Genomic DNA, 19,850 nt, shown 5'->3' on the forward strand with positions numbered 1-19,850 from the left:
TTTCAACTTTGTGTTGTGATGTTTTGCTTGTTGACAGTCAATGCAGCTGACAACAAACAAAGGGACAAGAACATGACTGCCATCAAGATCACCATTGACCCGTGAGTACATCATTTTATATTTATCTCATTACATTAAAAATAATGCAGCTGATCTTATGAAGCATGTGTTGTTCTTTGAGCCGGTTTAAACAAGCTGCCTCCTGAAATTTATATCCGAGGCAGAGGAACTGCTAATGGGTCACTTTGTCAAACTGGGGAAGCTGAAAATGTTTTTTTTGTATAAAACCACTCTGGAAAGGTTACATGTAAGTGTGGAATAATACATTTCACTTGTAAAAGATAAAAGAATTCACACTAGAGCAGGGAAATATGACCAAAAATATTTATCATGATATACATTTGAAAATTTGCCATAACGATATAACTGACGATATAATTGACACGAGACAAAATACTTTACAACTCCACAACTTTATTAGTGCAAAAACCCATCATTGTATTTTCACCTAAACAAGCAGCTGTTTTTTATGTGCATTAAAGTTACATAAAAATGTAACAGTGCAAATGCAAATTCCTGTCTGACAGTTTAACCAAAAGGCATTTCCAGTGGAAACTGGCCGACATATCCTCAGCATAACCATGTATAATATCCACAAAACTTAAAAAGAGGTCATACACACACAATATGGTAATATTATGTTGAAGCACAGTACGTATCACTCCGCGAGGCTCCGCCTACGATAGCCGTAATGCTCCGACAATCCATCAAGCGGTGCGGCTTCGTAGCTCAGCAAAGTCGTACTGAAACATTTGACAGATTTTCGAGCGCCGTGAACATAAAATCGTTTCGAGGTCAGTAAACACAACCAGAGTTCATACATAAGGCACACGGGATCATAAGGGGCTCTGTCGATGTTCAGAAAAATCAAAGGATGATTTTAAGTGCGCCGTATTTTCCAAACAACACGGTAATAACGACGGCCCGCTAGCATGCTCTACCAAAAATAGTGCTTTGTTGTGTATCTGACGGACGAAAGCTAAACCAGTTCCACCAGTGAAGCTGCAGCATTTTTACAAACCAGTTTTGGTTCATCGTTTCATTCAACGATCCACTTTCGCTCTTCTCGTTCTCCGTCGCCGCCATGTGTGCGTATGTAAACAAAGGCTCTGCGCATGCCCGTTTTACCCATATTCTATCGCGATATGTCATTTTCCTATCGTTGACCAAAATGACACCGGTATTACCGTGAACGGTATGATATAGCCCAGCCCTAATTCACACTCCTTTAGTGTCAACGTTGAAACAATATTTTTGCAGTCCTTATTACAAGAAAGAAATACCACAGGGTTATGACGTACAGTGTAATACATTTCCCTGATGATGAGGTCAACCCTGTGTCCACATTTATCCTGTATTTAAACGTTTTTAGTGAATCCAACACCATTTCCATCTGGAACAATGGTAAAGGAATACCTGTGGTGGAGCATAAAGACGAGAAGATGTACGTCCCAGCTCTCATTTTTGGCCACCTGCTCACCTCCAGCAACTATGACGACGAGGAAAAGAAGGTCACAGGTGAATGCAGAACGTCTGACATCACTCAGTTGTTATTGTGAATGCAGAAAAGTTACTGAAAGCAGCGTTGCTGACTGTTTGATTGGTTTCAGGTGGAAGGAATGGCTATGGTGCTAAACTCTGCAATATCTTTAGCACCAAGTTCACAGTGGAAACAGCATGTAAGGAGTACAGACACAGTTTCAAACAGGTGAGATAACTACAGCAGTACTTTTCATGCTCTATTACCACATATACATATTACTAATGTATATCCGGTTTCTGGGTTTCATAGTAACCCTGTTCCATGTTTCATTACATTATCATTTCTCATTCTTTTGGCAAAACTTCACGAGTTGGTTTTGCAGATTTCTGATTTATTTATTTTAACACGTCAACTTTTCTGAAAATCAAAAGAATTCGATAATTTAGCAACAGATAGACTTTGACACCACAGTTGTATCTGTTAGGAGGCTGAGAGGTAATATTGGCAGCCGTCAGTATTTTTCCATCAAAGCTGCAAGTGCTGAACACGGCCCCAATTTTATAAACCTATATATTTCTGATGGTGCTATTCACAGTGGTTCAGAAGCACTGAGTCAGTTCTCTTTCCAGCTCAGTAATTGTTTTTATAGCCTTTTTATTAAGTGGTCCAATAATCAATTTTATGTAAGATACAGTATCATTATAATAGTGTTTAAACTGAGGCTTTTGGCTAGTGTATTTGCATTTGTGGAAATAAAATTGAGCTAAGATAGATTAGAAATACACTAAAGGTGTAAAGATAAAAGCGCATATTATGTTTACAAACATCAGAAGCAAAGGGAGAACGAACTGTGAGGTGGGCGTTTATTTATCAGAATCATTAATCAATCTGAAATAACACTGTTCACTATTTCACAATGAAAGTTCAACTTGTTCTTCATGTTTTTGGCCACCAGATGCCACCAAAGAGGGCCGTATTAAAAAGCTTTCAATAGTAAACCCCGTCTTTAATACAAGCTTCAGAAAGTTTCAGTTGGCCTCGTCACTGGAAACGATTGTATCTGCTGACTCCCAGGTCTTCCTGTAGCTCTCCACAGGCGCTCCTCAGCTCTTGGACAACTCTTCTGATAATTCTTTATATTCCTCTGTCTGAAACCTTGTGGGGAGCACCTGACTGTGGACAGTTTATGGTGAAATGAGAATCTTTCCATTCCAGATTATGGCCCCAACAGTGCTCCCTGGAACTTTCAGTAGTTTAAAAACTCTTCTGTAACCAATGAGCAGGTTTTGCAACAATAAGGTTGTGAAGGTCTTAATTTTACCCATCATGAGATGTTTCTTGAGTTACATGTTGGTAATGAGACATGTTTTTATTGGCCATCAGTTGGGACTGAACCAGCTGATATTAATTTGCAGGACTGCTGTCTAATTAGTGACAGATTTCTGCTGGTGTCATGACTGTCCATGCCTTTTTACACCTCCCTTTCTTCATGTGTTCAACACCCTTTTCTGTGTTTCGTTTCTCATTATTACAACTTAATTTAAGGACATCTGTGGTCACATCATGTGTGGATTGGATGGGTCGTTACAGACGTCTAGTGAGAATTTCATTTCAGTAGCACTACTATCTATCTCTCTATCTATATATCTATCTATCTCTCTATCTCTATATCTATCTATCTCTCTATCTCTATATCTATCTATCTCTATATCTATCTATCTCTCTATCTCTATATCTATCTATCTCTCTATATCTATCTGTCTATCTCTATAGCTATCTATCTCTCTATCTCTATATCTATCTATCTATCTATCTATCTATCTATCTATCTCTAGCTCTATCTATCTCTAGCTCTATCTATCTCTAGCTCTATCTATCTCTAGCTCTATCTCTCTATCTATCTATCTATCTAGCTCTAGCTCTAGCTCTCTCTAGCTCTAGCTCTATCTCTAGCTCTATCTCTAGCTCTATCTCTATCTCTAGCTCTATCTATCTCTAGCTCTATCTCTATCTATCTCCATCTATCTATCTCTAGCTCTATCTATCTCTATCTGTCTCTATCTATCTCTATCTGTCTCTATCTATCTATATCTATCTCTAGCTCTATCTATCTCTAGCTCTATCTCTAGCTCTATCTATCTCTATCTATCTCTGTCTCTATCTATCTCTATCTATCTCTATCTATCTATCTCTAGCTCGATCTATCTCTAGCTCGATCTATCTCTATATCTCTATCTATCTATCTTTATCTCTATCTATCTATCTCTGTCTCTATCTGTCTCTTTCTATCTATATCTATCTCTATCTATCTCTAGCTCTATCTCTAGCTCTATCTATCTCTATCTATCTCTATCTCTATCTGTCTCTATCTATCTATATCTATCTCTATCTATCTATCTCTAGCTCGATCTATCTCTAGCTCGATCTATCTCTAGCTCGATCTATCTATCTATCTATCTATCTATCTATCTATCTATCTATCTATCTATCTCTAGCTCTATCTATCTATCTATCTATCTAGCTCTATCTATCTCTAGCTCTATCTATCTCTAGCTCTATCTATCTCTATCTGTCTCTATTTATCTATATCTGTCTCTATCTCTATCTATCTCTAGCTCTATCTATCTCTAGCTCTATCTATCTCTATCTATCTCTAGCTCTATCTCTATCTGTCTCTATCTATCTCTATCCATCTATATCTATCTCTATCTATCTATCTCTAGCTCGATCTATCTCTAGCTCGATCTATCTCTAGCTCGATCTATCTCTAGCTATCTCTAGCTCTATCTCTATCTGTCTCTATCTATCTCTATCTGTCTCTATCTATCTCTATCTGTCTCTATCCATCTATATCTATCTCTATCTATCTATCTCTAGCTCGATCTATCTCTAGCTCGATCTATCTCTAGCTCGATCTATCTCTAGCTCGATCTATCTCTAGCTCTATATCTCTATCTATCTATCTCTAGCTTGGTCTATCTCTATCTATCTCTATCTGTCTCTTTCTATCTCTATCTATCTCTAGCTCTATCTCTAGCTCTATCTATCTATCTCTATCTCTATCTGTCTCTATCTATCTATATCTATCTCTAGCTCGATCTATCTCTCTCTATCTATCTCTATCTCTCTCTATCTATCTCTATCTAGCTCTATCTCTATCTCTAGCTCTATCTAGCTCTATCTATCTCTATCTCTAGCTCTATCTATCTCTAGCTCTATCTATCTCTATCTATCTCTATATATTAGCTAGAAAAGAATATAGGCAGAAAATTTGTGTGTGCTTCGGTTCTTTTTGCCACAAGGTCACAGTCTTCCTTGTTTATAGACTAATATCTGAAATCTTGCCCACTGAAATCAGAGCTGTTTTCATATGATTGTGACAAGTGGTCACAATCATATGAAGTGATTTGGGTGAGAGGTGAAACATCTTTACAAACATAAGGAAGTCCACTTGTCTGGGTTTTACAAGCACAGTTATTAAGACACCAAATGTTTTCACATTAAGATTTTCAGGTTCACTCAATACAGCAAAGGGAGTCCAAGTTTAAGACTCCTGCACATGACCATGTCTAAATACCAGCTATGTGTATGTTATCATTTCCTCCTCAGACGTGGCAGAACAACATGACCAAATCCTCCGAGCCCAAGATTAAGTTTTTTGATGGAGATGACTTCACCTCTGTGACATTCCAGCCGGACCTGTCCAAGTTTAAGATGGAGAAACTGGACAAAGATATTGTAGCACTTCTTACCCGCAGAGCATATGATGTAGCTGGCTCCTGCAAGGGAGTTAAAGTGTCTCTGAATGGCAAAAAATTACCTGTAAGTCTCATTCTTTGTCTTCCCTTATCGTGCCACACTAGCTAACCATAAAGTAGTCATTTGTTGTGTTCGTGTGTAAAGACTTGTCACTGTATATGTTTGCATAAATATAGCAAAAACTGTACCGTTTTGCTGAGCACTGAAGGTGAAATTAGTATGTGGTTTGACTTAACGGGATGATAACGGGTGTGAATGTTTACATTTAAAGAACACGGATGTATCAGACTCTGATCTTCACATCACGCCAGTTTGGATTGCTTAAATGAGAAGTGTTATGTTTGGAGTATAAGAACTTTATAGCCTCCCCAGTACATGGTTCTTGTGTCATGGCTACTTCTACCAAAGTTTGCTTGAAGCAAAATAAAGAGAACTTAAATTTGTTGAATATCACATCATATGTTCAATAACCCTTCTCTCTTTCACTGAAGGTTAACGGGTTCCGCAGCTATGTGGACCTGTACGTGAAGGACAAACTGGATGAGACAGGCGTGGCCCTGAAGGTGGTGCATGAAACGGTGAACGATCGCTGGGAGGTTTGCCTCACCATGAGCGAGAAAGGATTCCAACAAATCAGCTTTGTTAACAGCATCGCCACCACAAAGGTATCTGGATATGAGTATAAGTTGCAGAAGTGTAAATGGCAGTCAGAAGTAAAGAAAGTTCTTTTAATGCTGACACTTGTACGTTTTAGGGTGGCAGGCACATTGACTATGTGGTGGACCAGATCGTAGCCAAACTTATCGAGGTGGTGAAAAAGAAGAACAAGGCAGGAGTGTCAGTCAAACCCTTCCAGGTGACGTCACTGGGCTTCTTATTTAAACATTGGTTTCAATTCACAGCTTCATGTTGAAAAACATTTAATCTTTCTGTCATTTGTACTTCAGGTGAAAAACCACATCTGGGTGTTTGTGAACGCACTGATTGAGAATCCATCGTTTGACTCCCAGACAAAGGAGAACATGACACTCCAGACCAAGAGCTTCGGGTCCAAGTGCCTTCTGTCAGACAAGTTTGTCAGGGCTGTAAGGACATTTCTCACTTCTTTTCAAGCCGTCACCTTTGTTTGTACTTAATCTTTTCTCATGTAAAGTAGCTGGACTTCAAAGAAAGAACGTTTGTCACCTACAGGCAACCAACTGTGGGATTGTGGAGAGTATACTCAACTGGGTAAAGTTCAAAGCTCAGACACAGCTGAATAAAAAGTGTTCATCTGTGAAGCACAGCAAGATCAAAGGCATCCCGAAGCTAGATGATGCCAATGATGCCGGTATGTAACTACTTTCATTATTTATTCAAGTCTAAAATAAGGAATGTCCACAAGCAACGACCTCTTAATGAAATCTTACAGAAGAGAGTTGCCTGGTGTACTGTTGGGTCTGATTGGGTCATAGTGATGTCATTTTCACAGTTTTCCTGACACTCTACACCAGCAGTCTCCAACCTTTTTTGCGCCACGGACCGGTTTATGCCCGACAATATTTTCATGGACCGGCCTTTGAGGTGTCGCGGATAAATACAACAAAATAAAACTAGTACCGGTACTGAAAAAAAGAATATTTATTCATAACACACGTGAAAAGACCCAGAAAAACCGAGTTAACGATCAAAACGATAACAAAATAACGCTGAAAACCGATAAAAACCCTGAAAACCACACATTTCACACCTGAGCCTCAACTCTCGCGGCCCGGTACCAAACGACTCACGGACCGGTCCAAGACCCGGGGGTTGGGGACCGCTACACTATGCAGTAAACCTGCTAAAAATATGCACTTCAGGTGGACTACAAGCAGAGAGAAGTACAATAATGCATGAAAATCTATTTAAAGAATATTAGTCTGTTATTAGACGAATTCTCAGTTTAAAAGAATTTGCCATGTCCGACTGTGGCGTGGAGGTTCATCGCTTGTGGCTCTGCTGTTGTGTTATTGAGACCCAGTTTGCGTTCACACAGTAACAACTAAATTTAAAAAAACTAATTGAATTGAAAACCATGTGATGGTAGCTGTGGAAAGGTCCTGGAAAAAGAAAAAAAAACCTGTTTACAGCATCATAATCATCAAAATGAAAAGTGTGTCAGATGTGGAATAAATCTAAAACGTTAGCCTTCTGAATTACGTTTGTGCTTCTCTGAGCTTCCTCTCAGTCTGGACCGGGTGCTTTTGCACATTATGCTGTGGAGCCACTCATTAGTTATAGCTGCAGGAAAAACTCTTCACAGTCAACATGAAGCTGCACACTGCAGCTAACTTAGTAATCCTCTTCATATCTCCATCTTAGGTGGCAAACACTCCTCTGAATGCACACTTATCCTCACTGAGGGGGACTCGGCAAAGTCTCTGGCTGTCTCTGGACTGGGAGTCATTGGTCGGGATCGTTATGGAGTATTCCCGCTGAGAGGCAAGATCCTGAACGTGCGAGAGGCAACACACAAGCAGGTATGAGCCGGAGCAATAATGATGTTTCACTTGTAGGAAACAAAAGCAGGTGAAAATGATTAATGCAACAAAATAACAGGACATTGACTCTGTTCTGTGTTTTCGTCCATTTGTTCATCGTTTCTTTGGTTTCGGTTTTTATTTATTTATTTAGTGACGATAATAATTGTTGTTAGTTATATTCAGATATATACAGTTTCTTTTTTAATATTTGGAGAGGACCTCTTTGTGGACAGAGCAGAGACCATCCTGAAAATGGGATCAAATAGTCGTGGAGGAATCGGACAACCATGTGTTTAGATGGTTTAACCCTTTAACCCATAGAACCAAGTCCGGCAGAGCTTATATTATATGTTTACATGCTGTGGAGCCATTTTTGGGAGCATTTCAAGTTGCTATACATCAATACAACCATTACAGCCCAGATTTTAATAATATGTCTGCATTAAGTGCATAGTAATTACATAAATTGCAAAAAAGTGCAATAAACTACAAAAAAATTGAAAATCGTTTTTGTTTTTTAACATATATTTCTAGTTAGAGAAATTTAAGAGGCTTATCCCTCAAAACTGTAAATACAAAAAAGTTGCACAAAATAGTTTCCCACCACAGGGAATTTATTTTGAGTGTCTTCATAGTTTTATTTTTGAAATACACCAATTTTTATACACTGCAGGAAAAACGAAAATAAATATTATAATGCTAATTTGCAAAAAAGCAGCATATGCATCAAAATAAACTATTTCCAGCAGTGCAATATGAGTCCTAAGCATCCCAGAAACCACACAGAAAGTCATAAAGTCAAAGATAACTTTTAAAAACACCAGTATAGGCTCATGAGGCCCTGATGGTAAAAAACTACATTTCCACGAAAATGGAAGGACATGCGATAGTTCACGCTGACGTCTATTCCAACCTAGGAAGTGTTACAAACAGCTGATCGGATCAACAAAGCGTGTTTCTGGAATATTATGTTTTTGTTGCTGCAAGCGCTTTTTATGCAGTTTTTGCAAAGCTATATGTGGAAGGAAACTGTGACCGAGGACAAGCTGATGGCATAAGATGTAAGTACAACTCCTCCGGTTTCATATGCAAAAAAAATTATTGCGCTAGCTCACGTGGTTGCAGAGCTACCAGGATTTAAAAATAGTTACGCAAAACGGAGCGTGCTGCTCTGACCGGCTTTAAAGGGTTAAACAAAGAAGACATTCAGTCGTTAACCTGTAAACTTCTCACACGTTCTGATTTATTTCTACTGAACTGTGAAGATTAAAAGGAGCTGAAATCTGTGTGGACCTTATGATCACTGGTGCTGTTTCATCCGTGTTGTCGACAGATCATGGAAAACGCCGAGATTAACAACATCATTAAGATCGTCGGGCTCCAGTACAAGAAGAGTTACGACGACCCAGAGTCGCTGAGGTCCCTGCGCTACGGCAGGATCATGATCATGACGGATCAGGTGAGCGGCCTCACGGACACTCACTCACAGTTGTGGTAGGACTCACAGCTGCTCAGAAAATAGCAGTAACTCTTCTCCTCGTGCACCAGGATCAAGACGGCTCCCACATCAAAGGTCTGCTCATCAACTTCTTCCATCACAACTGGCCTTCCCTGCTGAAACACACCTTCTTGGAGGAGTTCATCACACCCATTGTCAAAGTAAGGGAGGCACACCATTACCATTTTATTAACCGATCAAGCCTGAAACTTGAAAAATATGCACGTGTCTTGTTTTGCGTGTTGCGACAGCGGCGAATAGAGCGACTTGCAACACATTGTGATAAAGATTCCTCCTCATCATTTATTTCCAGGCTACTAAGAACAAACAGGAGCTGGCCTTCTACAGCATCCCAGAGTTTGACGAGTGGAAGAAACACACGGAAAATTATAAAACCTGGCATATAAAGTACTACAAAGGTTTGGTGTTTGAATCATTTCAGAAATGATTTTAGACTTTTGAAATCACACGTTTTTGTCTGGAAATTTGTTCATTATTTGCACTAAAAAGATCAGTTTTTTGTTGCAGGTTTGGGAACAAGTACAAGCAAAGAAGCAAAGGAATACTTTGCTGACATGGAGAAGCACCGGATCACATTCAGATACACTGGTGCTGAGGACGACGCTGCCATCACTCTGGTGAGCACGCTGTACTGCTGCTAGGACAAACAGCCAGTGATCATAGCATACGTTTGTGCTCAGGGTCTGTTCAATATGCTTACTTTGATTCAGGCCTTCAGTAAGAAGAAGACGGACGACAGGAAGGAGTGGCTCACTAACTTCATGGAGGACAGACGTCAGAGAAGGATGCACGGCCTGCCAGAGGTTTGTATGGAAGAAGCTTTTATTTGGACTTTACACAGAATCCTTCTAACTCAGCAATATTTGATTTGGGTGAAATGGAGAAAACATCGATGCGTTATTGCTCTTATCTTCTTCACCACCCAGCAATACCTCTATGGAACTCATGCCCGGCACCTCTCCTACAATGACTTCATCAACAAAGAGCTGATTTTGTTCTCCAATTCTGACAATGAGAGATCGATCCCGTCTTTGGTTGATGGTTTGTACACTTCCTCCATCTTTTACCTGTTTGGGTTTTTTAGCTGAGTTTTCTTTCTCACAGTGAAAGCATCCCTGACATACCAACAAACACAGAACGTCAGTATTTTATAAATGCATGCGAGGATATTTCAGCTTTGTAAATGCTGATGATGGTGTTTGTGTTGCTCTTAGGTTTGAAGCCGGGTCAGAGAAAAGTGTTGTTTACCTGCTTGAAGAGGAATGACAAGAGGGAAGTGAAGGTGGCTCAGCTGGCTGGTTCAGTAGCAGAGATGTCTGCCTACCATCATGGAGAGGTGCAGTCAAATCATTATGAACCATCGTACGCAGCACAGCGTGACATTTCTGTCCACACATCTCTGAGCTTCTAACTATAGACTGATACCCGGGAAAATACTCGCTGCTCCTTTTCAACACCACAGAGAGGATGTTGACCCCGTCCTAAAACAGCAGAATGGCTGAAAACGTTCATTTTCAACAAACTTCTCATTCTTAATAGAATTTTAATGGAAATGTTTTTTTAGTCTTGATGTTTTATTTATTGTACAGATTACACAGATACAATATAGTAGGGATGCACCGATACTGTAAAATGTGTGTGTACTCATACTCGTAAAAGTTAACCGATACCATGAACCGATACCAACTTATTTCATTAATCAGAGGGTGGCTGGTCATTTTTGTTGTAGTTTGTTAGATTGGCCACTAGGGGGACATCCCGCGCTAAACAGGCACAGGGTTAGACGAGTGAGACTGGCAGCTCCAGATAAAAAAGAGAAACTGGAGGCTGCTGTAGCTAGGCTAAACAAAATGTCAGCAGTAAATGGTAATGGACTAGTTCTTATATAGCGCTTTTCTACTCTTCTGAGCACTCAAAGCGCTTTACACAACTTGTGCATTCACCCATTCACACCCATTCGCACAAGCACATTTCTCTAGGTGCTTTCTAGATACCATTCACACACATTCATACTCCGATGGATGCATCGGAGAGCAATTTGGTGTTAGTATCTTGCCCAAGGATATTTGGCATGCAGACTAGGGGAAGCCAGGAATTGAACCACCAACCTTCCGATCAACCAACCTGCTCTACCTCCTGAGCTACAGCCACCGCAGTGTGGAACAGCCAACTTTAACTCAGGTTTTGGAAAAGTGATGAAAAATGTCAAGAGAAAATCCACGGGCAGTTAAAATAACAGAGGCTCGACTCATTTTATCGCTCTGGATGACCAGCCAATGCCAGTCGTGGAAAATCAGACTGGCACGACTGGCCAGTCGTGCCAGTCTGATGCCAAAACTTTCTGAAGAGGTAAAGACAAGCAGTGTGTGTGCGATGTCAGTCCTCGGTTTAACGGCACAGTGGACTGATGATCCACGGGCAGATGAGGAGTTTGTTTGTCAATGCCAAATACTTTCGTTATTTTGTTTGTTTGTTTACAATATGGACACTCTGCAATAATTTAAAAGTTTATTTTATTCCAAACAGAAGTGTTTATTTATTATTCTGAAAGCTCGAGACAGTGCCAATAGTTCAGTGATATTTTGTTAAATTACAATGTGGAGACTCTGCAATAATTTAACACAAGTGCTTATTTTTCACTTGAAATTTTTTTGTGGTCATTTTTGTTAAGATTTTATTTTTTATCGGCAGAGAATAAAATAAAACCTGTCTTCCAATTCATTGTATTTGTGTGTGTGTGTGTGTGTGTGTGTGTGTGTGTGTGTGTGTGTGTGGTAGAAGTATCGGTTTTTGTACTCTGTATCGGCAAGTACTCAGATCCAAGTATCGGTTTGAAAAAATTGGTATCGTTGCATCCCTACTATATAGTGAAATATATTTTAAGACCTACAAAAAACAAAGGATACACGGGAATATCTGAAACATATTAATAACAACTGAAACTTTTTAACCTTTAAATATTTACCCTGAGACTTCAACACTGCGACTACCCAAATTCATGTGTTTTTCTTTCATTCGTACTTCTAGCAAGCTCTCATGATGACCATAGTGAACCTGGCACAGAACTTTGTGGGCAGCAACAACGTGAACATCCTGCAGCCGCTGGGTCAGTTCGGTACTCGCATCAACGGAGGAAAAGATGCAGCCAGTCCTCGTTACATCTTCACCATGCTCAGGTACAAATGAGTCCTGCATGTCTTTTAATTCAAATGTATTTTTCTACAACGGTTTCTCATCTGACACCTTCACACAGACTAAACATTTTTGGATTCCACGGCATAATTTTCATAAATGTTGTCCGATTTCCCACAGTCCTCTCGCCAAGCTGTTGTTTCCAGCAGTGGATTCCAACCTACTCAAGTTTCTGTATGATGATAACCAGAAGGTGGAGCCAGAATGGTACATTCCCATTATTCCAATGGTGCTAGTGAATGGTGCCGAGGGCATCGGGACAGGCTGGGCCTGCAAGATTCCCAACTATGACCCCCGAGAGATCGTCAACAATATAAACAGGATGCTCAACCATCAGGACCCACTGCCAATGGTAAACATTGTGAAAAGATAAAAGCACGCCAAGTACGGAGACAGATGAAAGTGTATTTTAAAGATGAAACTGCTGGTTCAGATTAGCACATCATCTATATATCAAGCATGTTTCCACATGTGCAGAGTTTAAAATGCCTCGTGGAATCTGGAGACGGCTCGAGCTGATTTGTACCACACACTTTCTTTATATCACAAATCTTGGTAAATAAATGGACAAGTAGAAAAGTCATAGTGTAAACGCTGTAATCGCTTGACCTCTTAACTGTTTGCCTACACAGTGAAACGTCAATATCTTAACTGATTGTAGTGGTTGAAGGCAGGTCGAAAGCGGCTTGATGTTTCTAGTTTCCTGTTAGCCTCCCAAACAGGCTCACAGGAGCCACAGGACACGTGCAGAAAGTGCCACAGAGTACACTCCCAGCTTGTTCACGGTTGTCAGCGGGGCGCACACACATGCTCGTTCTGTGTGTAGAGGGCGACTGTGGTTCAGGGGGTTGGGAAGCTCATCTGTAACAGGGACGTCCCCCAGCTCTCTCTGTCCTGGTCGTTGTGTCCTTGGGCCAGACACTTTACCTTCCCCATACTGGCGCCAATGGTGCGATATGGCAGCTTCTGTCAGTCTGTCCCAGGGCAGCTGTGGCTACAACTGTAGCTGCCTCCACCAGTGTGTGAATGTGAGAGTGAATGAATAGTGGAATTGTAAAGCACTATAAATGCGATCCATTATGACTCACAGGTAGCTGAAAGATGGACCCAATGACTAAAAGCCTGGTAGCTTCCAACAGGGGCCATGAGAGGGCATCAAATTATAGGATGGATGCAGAGTCAGAGATGTGAACAAACAGTCGTCATCAGCACGCTGTGCTTCTGATTTCCACGAACTGCTGTGGTTTGTTGTTTGAAGTGTAGATAAAGGCTTTAACCTCCCTGTCCTCATCTCCTTCTACCCACAGCTTCCCAGCTACAAAAACTTCAAAGGGATCATCCATGAACTGGGTCAGAACCAGTATCTGGTCAGTGGAGAGGTGTCGGTCATAGACAAGAACACCATTGAGATCACAGAGCTTCCTGTTCGGACTTGGACACAGGTACAGTCCAGGTTGTTTCCTCCAGAGTGTAAAGAGTCTGGAATATATTTTTATGTCTGTTTAACCGTTTCGTATGCAGGCGTACAAGGAGTCTGTGCTGGAGCCCATGCTGCAGGGCACCGACAAGACGCCAGCTCTCATCAACGATTACAAGGAATACCATACAGATGCTACAGTGAAGTTTGTGGTTCGCATGTCTGAGGAGAAGCTGGCCCAAGCCGAGGCAGCTGGCCTTCACAAAGTCTTTAAGCTGCAGTCTAGTCTCACCTGTAACTCGATGGTAGATATTTGGTTCATCTCGCTCTGCTTTAACCACAGCTGTTGTCTTAGACCTGTTTCATTTTTTAACTACTTCATTCTCAGGTGTTGTTTGACCACATGGGCTGTCTGAAGAGGTACGATTCAGTGCAGGACATCCTGAAGGAGTTCTTTGAGCTCCGCCTGCACTATTGCAAACTGAGGAAGGACTGGTTACTGGGCAACCTGGGCGCCGAAGCCGCCAAACTATCCAATCAAGCTCGCTTTGTACTCGAGAAAATCGAAGGAAAAATTGTAATCGGTAGGAACACAGAAACTCCTCCAACACTCACGTGGCACACGGTGCCGATTCCTTTATATATCTCACCGTTTGTTTTTAACCCAACCAGAGAACAAGTCCAAGCGTGAACTCATCCGCATGCTGGTGCAGAAAGGCTTTGAGTCTGATCCAGTTGCTGCCTGGACCAAGGCTCAGGAGAAGGTATCACAGAGCTTCTAGAAATATTCACACATCACAGGGTTGAACACAAACACTGCAGGGAGAATCTGTTTATTTTTCATGCTTTTATCCGCCAGTCTCAAGAAGAGGATTACAAGGACGGGAACGAGAGCGACAGCTCAGTGGACTCGGGGTCCACATCAGGCCCAAACTTCAACTATATCCTCAACATGCCTCTGTGGTGCCTGACCAAAGAGAAGGTGGACGAACTGCTTAAGCAGAGGGACCTAAAGGTATTCTACAGATATCTTTACATCATGTTCATTTCATCCTCATCAGTTATCCTTACATGTGTAGACTATAACATGTTGATTAACAGAGTGAATGTGTGTGTTTGTGTGCAGAGAGGAGAGCTGAATGAGCTGCAGAAGAAGTCTCCAGAGGATCTGTGGAAGGAGGACTTGACGGTGTTCATCGAGGAGCTGGACGTAAGTTTGTTGTTGCCATTTATTGTTTTCCTCAGGGCTCTGTTCTGGCTCCGGTCTTATTCTCCTTATACATGCTCCCATTAGGCTCCATTTTTCAGAAACACCAGATCTCCTGTCACTCTTATGCAGACGATGCACAGCTCTACCTCTCTCTAAAACCAGGTGCTGATAGTACGCTGCAGAAAGCCTCACAGTGTCTTAGCGACTTGCTGGATGTCTGTGAACCTTCTCAAACTAAATCATGACAAAACCGACATTATAATCTTCGGTAAGCAGGACTCTGTTAGTCTCATGAGAAACGATTTGGGCCCATTATCAGCTCATGTACATCCCCATGTAAAAAATCTTGGTTTCATTTTTGATTCCACTCTCAAGCTGGACAAGCAAATAAATTCAGTTGTTCGTGGCAGTTTTTTCCAACTCAGGAGCGTTTCTAAACTCAAAAATATCCTGTCATCTAAAGACCTGGAAACTGTTATCCATCCTTTCACATCGTCACGTCTTGACTATTGTAACTCTCTCTATTTAGGCGTCTGTCACTCAAGCCTGTCACGCCTGCAACTTGTTCAAAATGCAGCCGCAAGGCTCCTGACGGGGACTAGAAAGAGAGAGAATATTACCCCGGTACTCGCATCTCTACATTGGCTACCAGTTAAACATAGAATTGATTTTAAGGTTTTATTATTTGTTTTTAAAGCTCTCCATGGTTTGGCTCCAGGTTACATTTCAGATCTTCTTAGCCTGCACTTACCCACTCGATCTCTGCGCTCCTCCAGTCAGATGGTTTTATCAGCTCCCAGCTCAAATCGAGAGGTGACAGGGCTTCTCCCGAGACTCTGGAGTAGTCTCCCCCCCTTCATAAAATCCTCTTCATCCTTGGAAGTCTTTAAATCAAATCTCAAGACCTACTTATTTTCCAAGGCTTTCGGATCTCTTTGATATCACATGTCTTACAATTCTTCTTTTTAAAAAATGTTTTCTTTCTATTTTAATTCTTTTATTATATTATTCCTCTGTTCAGCACTTTGGCCGACACTTGATGTCTTTTAAATGTGCTGTATAAATAAAGATGACTTGACTTGACTTCTAAAGACGCACATCGTACGGGCAGGTGCAGAGGAGAAAGCATTCACCTGAAATGTGTTTGTCTTGTGTTGTTTAGGTCAGTAGATCCAGAGTTTGAATGAAGACAACTCTTGCAGCAACTGTCCTTTGTTTTTTTGTGCAGGCTACTTTTGTCCAGTGTTGTTTTATCTGGTAATCTGCTACATTTAAACCACGACTCATCGTTTTGTTCTCTCAGAATGTGGAAGCCCAGGAACGAGAGGAGCAGAGCTTAGGCAAGGCCATCAAACTGGTGAAGGGTAAAGTGGGCAAGCCCAAAGTGAAGAAGATGAACCTGGAGGAAACTATGCCTTCACCGTTTGGCCGAAGGGTGGAGCCTCCGACGCAAGCAATTAAATCTGACGCAGCCAAAAAACTGATCAAAAAGAAGAAGGTAACACAGGTGTTGTTCTCTTATAAAACCTAAAATACTTCCTGAGAAAAACAAATATGAGACTAAAACACGTTCATGTCCAAGTAAAGGGAATAAAGGTTTGTTGCCTTCTCCTCTCAGGGCGACTCAGACCCAGCACTGAAGCTGGAGTTTGATGAGGATGGTTTGGGTGGTGAAGGCGGAGGTGGAGAAAACATGGCAGCCAAACCGAAAGCTCCACGAGTGAAGAAGGAGAAGAAGGAGCCCGGTCAGTGCAGAAATCCTTCAGTTACACAGCAGCTAAGTCAGTGTGCTGCAGTGAAGATGATGCTGTGTGATTTGGCCGTGCATGGATGCTGTTTAACACGTTTCATCCCTGATCGATGATTTACTGCAGTTTAAAAAGCACATCGAGCAGCTTCACTGTATGAACACTCCAACAGACAGGCTGGTAATCTTGTTCACTCTCATACAGGAGCTCCTAAAGTGAGAAAACCTCCTGCACCTAAAGCTGCAGGTGCTCCTGCTAAAAAGGTAAAGAAGAGGAACCCGTGGTCTGACGACGAGTCCAAGTCAGAGAGTGACCTAGAGGACAGCGAACCCATCATTCCCAGAGAGACCAAGTCCCAGAGAGCGTCGGGTACGGTTACTGTGAACATTCGCTGTCATCCCTCCAAACATCGTGTTCATTTCGTGTTCAGTGCACTACAGAGCATAAATGCATTGTTAACCCTTTAAGACCGACCATAGAACCAAGTCCACCAGAGCTTATATTATATGTTTACATGCTGTGGAGCCATTTTTGGGAGCATTTCAAGTTGCTATACATCAATACAACCATTACAGCCCAAATTTTAATAATATGTCTGCATTAAGTGCATAGTAATTACATAAATTGCAAAAAAGTGCAATAAACTACAACAAAATTGAAAATCGTTTTTGTTTTTTAACATATATTTCTAGTTAGAGAAATTTAAGAGGCTTATCCCTCAAAACTGTAAATACAAAAAAGTTGCACAAAATAGTTTCCCACCACAGGAAATTTATTTTGAGTGTCTTCATAGTTTTATTTTTGAAATACACCAATTTTTATACACTGCAGGAAAAACGAAAATAAATATTATAATGCAAATTTGCAAAAAAGCAGCATATGCATCAAAATAAACTATTTCCAGCAGTGCAATATGAGTCCTAAGCATCCCAGAAACCACACAGAAAGTCATAAAGTCAAAGATAACTTTTAAAAACACCAGTATAGGCTCATGAGGCCCTGATGGTAAAAAAAAAAACCCTACATTTCTGCGAAAATGACGTCACTTACAGTTTCAGGCAGGTCATGGCGGACATGCAAAAGTTCGTGCTGACATCTATTCCAACGTAGGAAGTGTTACAAACAGCTGATCGGATCGGCAAAGCGTGTTTCTGGAATATTATGTTTTTGTTGCTGCAAGTGCTTTTTATGCAGTTTTTGCAAAACTATATGTGGAAGGAAACTGTGACCGAGGACAAGCTGATGGCATAAGATGTAAGTACAACTCCTCCGGTTTCATATGCAAAAAAAATTATTGTGCTAGCTCACGTGGTTGCAGAGCTACCAGGATTTAAAAATAGTTACGCAAAACGGAGCGTGCTGCTCCGACCGGCTTTAAAGGGTTAATGATGTCATTTATTTGTCTTTCTGTCATTAGCGAAGGAAACAGTTTAGACACCAAGAAAGTCTAAAGCAGCCTCTGGGTGGTTGATGGGATTTGTTTGTGTCAGAGGCACAGAAAGAAAGTATTTATTAAATGTGCATTTCACTGCGCACGTTTCACACTGTGCATCATGCATGTTTTTCCTTTTGTTTCTCTTTTAAATCCATCAGTCTTTGCTTTATTCCCCGTCTGCATCAGGTGGTTGCTTAGTGTGACCGGTTAGCGTTTCATTTCAATCCGAAGCTCCGTGATTTCAAACCACCCGGGGCTAAAAATATCACTCAGCTTCTGACAGGAGTCTGATGTAACTCGGCTAATTATTGTACATCAGAGTGGCGTCAGGATCCCCGGCAGTTATTATGTGTTTCACACAGACCCTGCTCTCATCTTTCAGCTTCCAAACCAAAATACACATTTGACTTCTCGGAGGAGGAGGATGAGGAAGAGGCCGATGAAGAGGAGAACGCAGACGACGAGCCTCCTTCTTCTCCAGCGAGGTCGTTCAAAGACGACTTTGCTTTCCCTGGCGCTAAGGACCGCTACAATGACCATAATGATGACAATGAAGACGATGACAACGATGAAGCATACACGTCACCCAAACAAAAAGCCGTGTAAGGTTTAGGAGTAGCTCACTACACTCAATGATACTTTCAGCACCTGGATTTCCACCATTTGTGTTCTTGCACCCACCACACACGTCTGCGACTCTCCCTTCTGACTTGGGCAGTTTTTTACTTTTGAATATGTTTCCCTCTCTGCAGGTCAGCGACTGCAGCTAAAAAGAAAGACACAGCCAGCATCTTCTCATCCAAGCTAGCTGCGTCTGAAAAGAGCAATGAAAGTGGTGAGTATCACTTGTCTGTGTCTTTGAGAACACTTCAGACTGAATCAGATGGGGGTCTACAGCTTCAGATGATCACGCCTGCTGTCGGTGAAGAACAGGAAACGGGCTTCAGTTAACACAAGCTCACCGTAATTGGACAATAGAAGCTTGTAGGGGGGAACGAAACATTGCCGGGTCTGACGAGCCTCGATTTCTTCGACACAATTTGAACTGCAGGGTCAGAATTTGATGTAAACAACACAAACATCCTGCTAGCATCAGCGGTTCAGGGTGTTGGTGTTATGGTGTCACAATAAGGATCAACACAGGCCAACCGAGCATGTTTCTGACCAGTTTATCCCATTATCTTCTGGTGGATGCTTTCAGCAGGATAGCATGCTGCTACAAAGCTGCAGTCATTTCACTGCACTCAAATGTCCTCCATAGTCCCCCGATCTCTGTCTAGTAGAGCTCCTGAGGTTTGATTAAAAGAAGTCTGGAGCAGATGATAAACAAACGGCCTGATCTATCGGTGACCTACAGACACAACAGCAGCTGAATGCTCATGTTTTTGTTGTAGACGAAGCAAAGTCCGACAGCGACAACGACAGCAGCCCAGTGTTCACTTACTCCAGCAGCTCTGCGTTTGACAAAGCGTCTCCAGCAAAGAAAGGTCAGTATGTCCAGGAGAGAGCGGTGCACTCCTTAC

General features: G+C 41.5%; 1 protein-coding gene across 2 annotated transcripts in view; it reads left to right on the forward strand.

Moving 5' to 3' along the window:
• The window catches only part of top2b (DNA topoisomerase II beta), a 29,177-nt gene that overhangs the window by 7,287 nt on the left and 2,040 nt on the right, over window positions 1-19,850 (forward strand). For both annotated transcript variants that reach the window (XM_085149668.1, XM_085149669.1), the window contains exons 4-33: window positions 38-101; window positions 1,433-1,578; window positions 1,671-1,768; window positions 5,153-5,365; window positions 5,794-5,967; window positions 6,057-6,158; window positions 6,250-6,387; window positions 6,494-6,632; window positions 7,646-7,803; window positions 9,140-9,265; window positions 9,355-9,465; window positions 9,618-9,723; window positions 9,833-9,942; window positions 10,036-10,128; window positions 10,252-10,366; window positions 10,540-10,661; window positions 12,353-12,501; window positions 12,638-12,869; window positions 13,825-13,959; window positions 14,039-14,239; window positions 14,323-14,518; window positions 14,607-14,698; window positions 14,794-14,949; window positions 15,061-15,144; window positions 16,448-16,642; window positions 16,763-16,889; window positions 17,097-17,261; window positions 18,710-18,929; window positions 19,080-19,162; window positions 19,722-19,814. In XM_085149668.1, the coding sequence (XP_085005794.1) occupies window positions 38-101; window positions 1,433-1,578; window positions 1,671-1,768; window positions 5,153-5,365; window positions 5,794-5,967; window positions 6,057-6,158; window positions 6,250-6,387; window positions 6,494-6,632; window positions 7,646-7,803; window positions 9,140-9,265; window positions 9,355-9,465; window positions 9,618-9,723; window positions 9,833-9,942; window positions 10,036-10,128; window positions 10,252-10,366; window positions 10,540-10,661; window positions 12,353-12,501; window positions 12,638-12,869; window positions 13,825-13,959; window positions 14,039-14,239; window positions 14,323-14,518; window positions 14,607-14,698; window positions 14,794-14,949; window positions 15,061-15,144; window positions 16,448-16,642; window positions 16,763-16,889; window positions 17,097-17,261; window positions 18,710-18,929; window positions 19,080-19,162; window positions 19,722-19,814 (4,143 nt within the window). The remainder of the gene's footprint in view (window positions 1-37; window positions 102-1,432; window positions 1,579-1,670; window positions 1,769-5,152; window positions 5,366-5,793; window positions 5,968-6,056; window positions 6,159-6,249; window positions 6,388-6,493; window positions 6,633-7,645; window positions 7,804-9,139; window positions 9,266-9,354; window positions 9,466-9,617; window positions 9,724-9,832; window positions 9,943-10,035; window positions 10,129-10,251; window positions 10,367-10,539; window positions 10,662-12,352; window positions 12,502-12,637; window positions 12,870-13,824; window positions 13,960-14,038; window positions 14,240-14,322; window positions 14,519-14,606; window positions 14,699-14,793; window positions 14,950-15,060; window positions 15,145-16,447; window positions 16,643-16,762; window positions 16,890-17,096; window positions 17,262-18,709; window positions 18,930-19,079; window positions 19,163-19,721; window positions 19,815-19,850) is intronic.

This window comes from Neolamprologus multifasciatus, chromosome 22 (genome assembly GCF_963576455.1).
Source record: "Neolamprologus multifasciatus chromosome 22, fNeoMul1.2, whole genome shotgun sequence".
NCBI classification, from domain to species: domain Eukaryota; kingdom Metazoa; phylum Chordata; class Actinopteri; order Cichliformes; family Cichlidae; genus Neolamprologus; species Neolamprologus multifasciatus.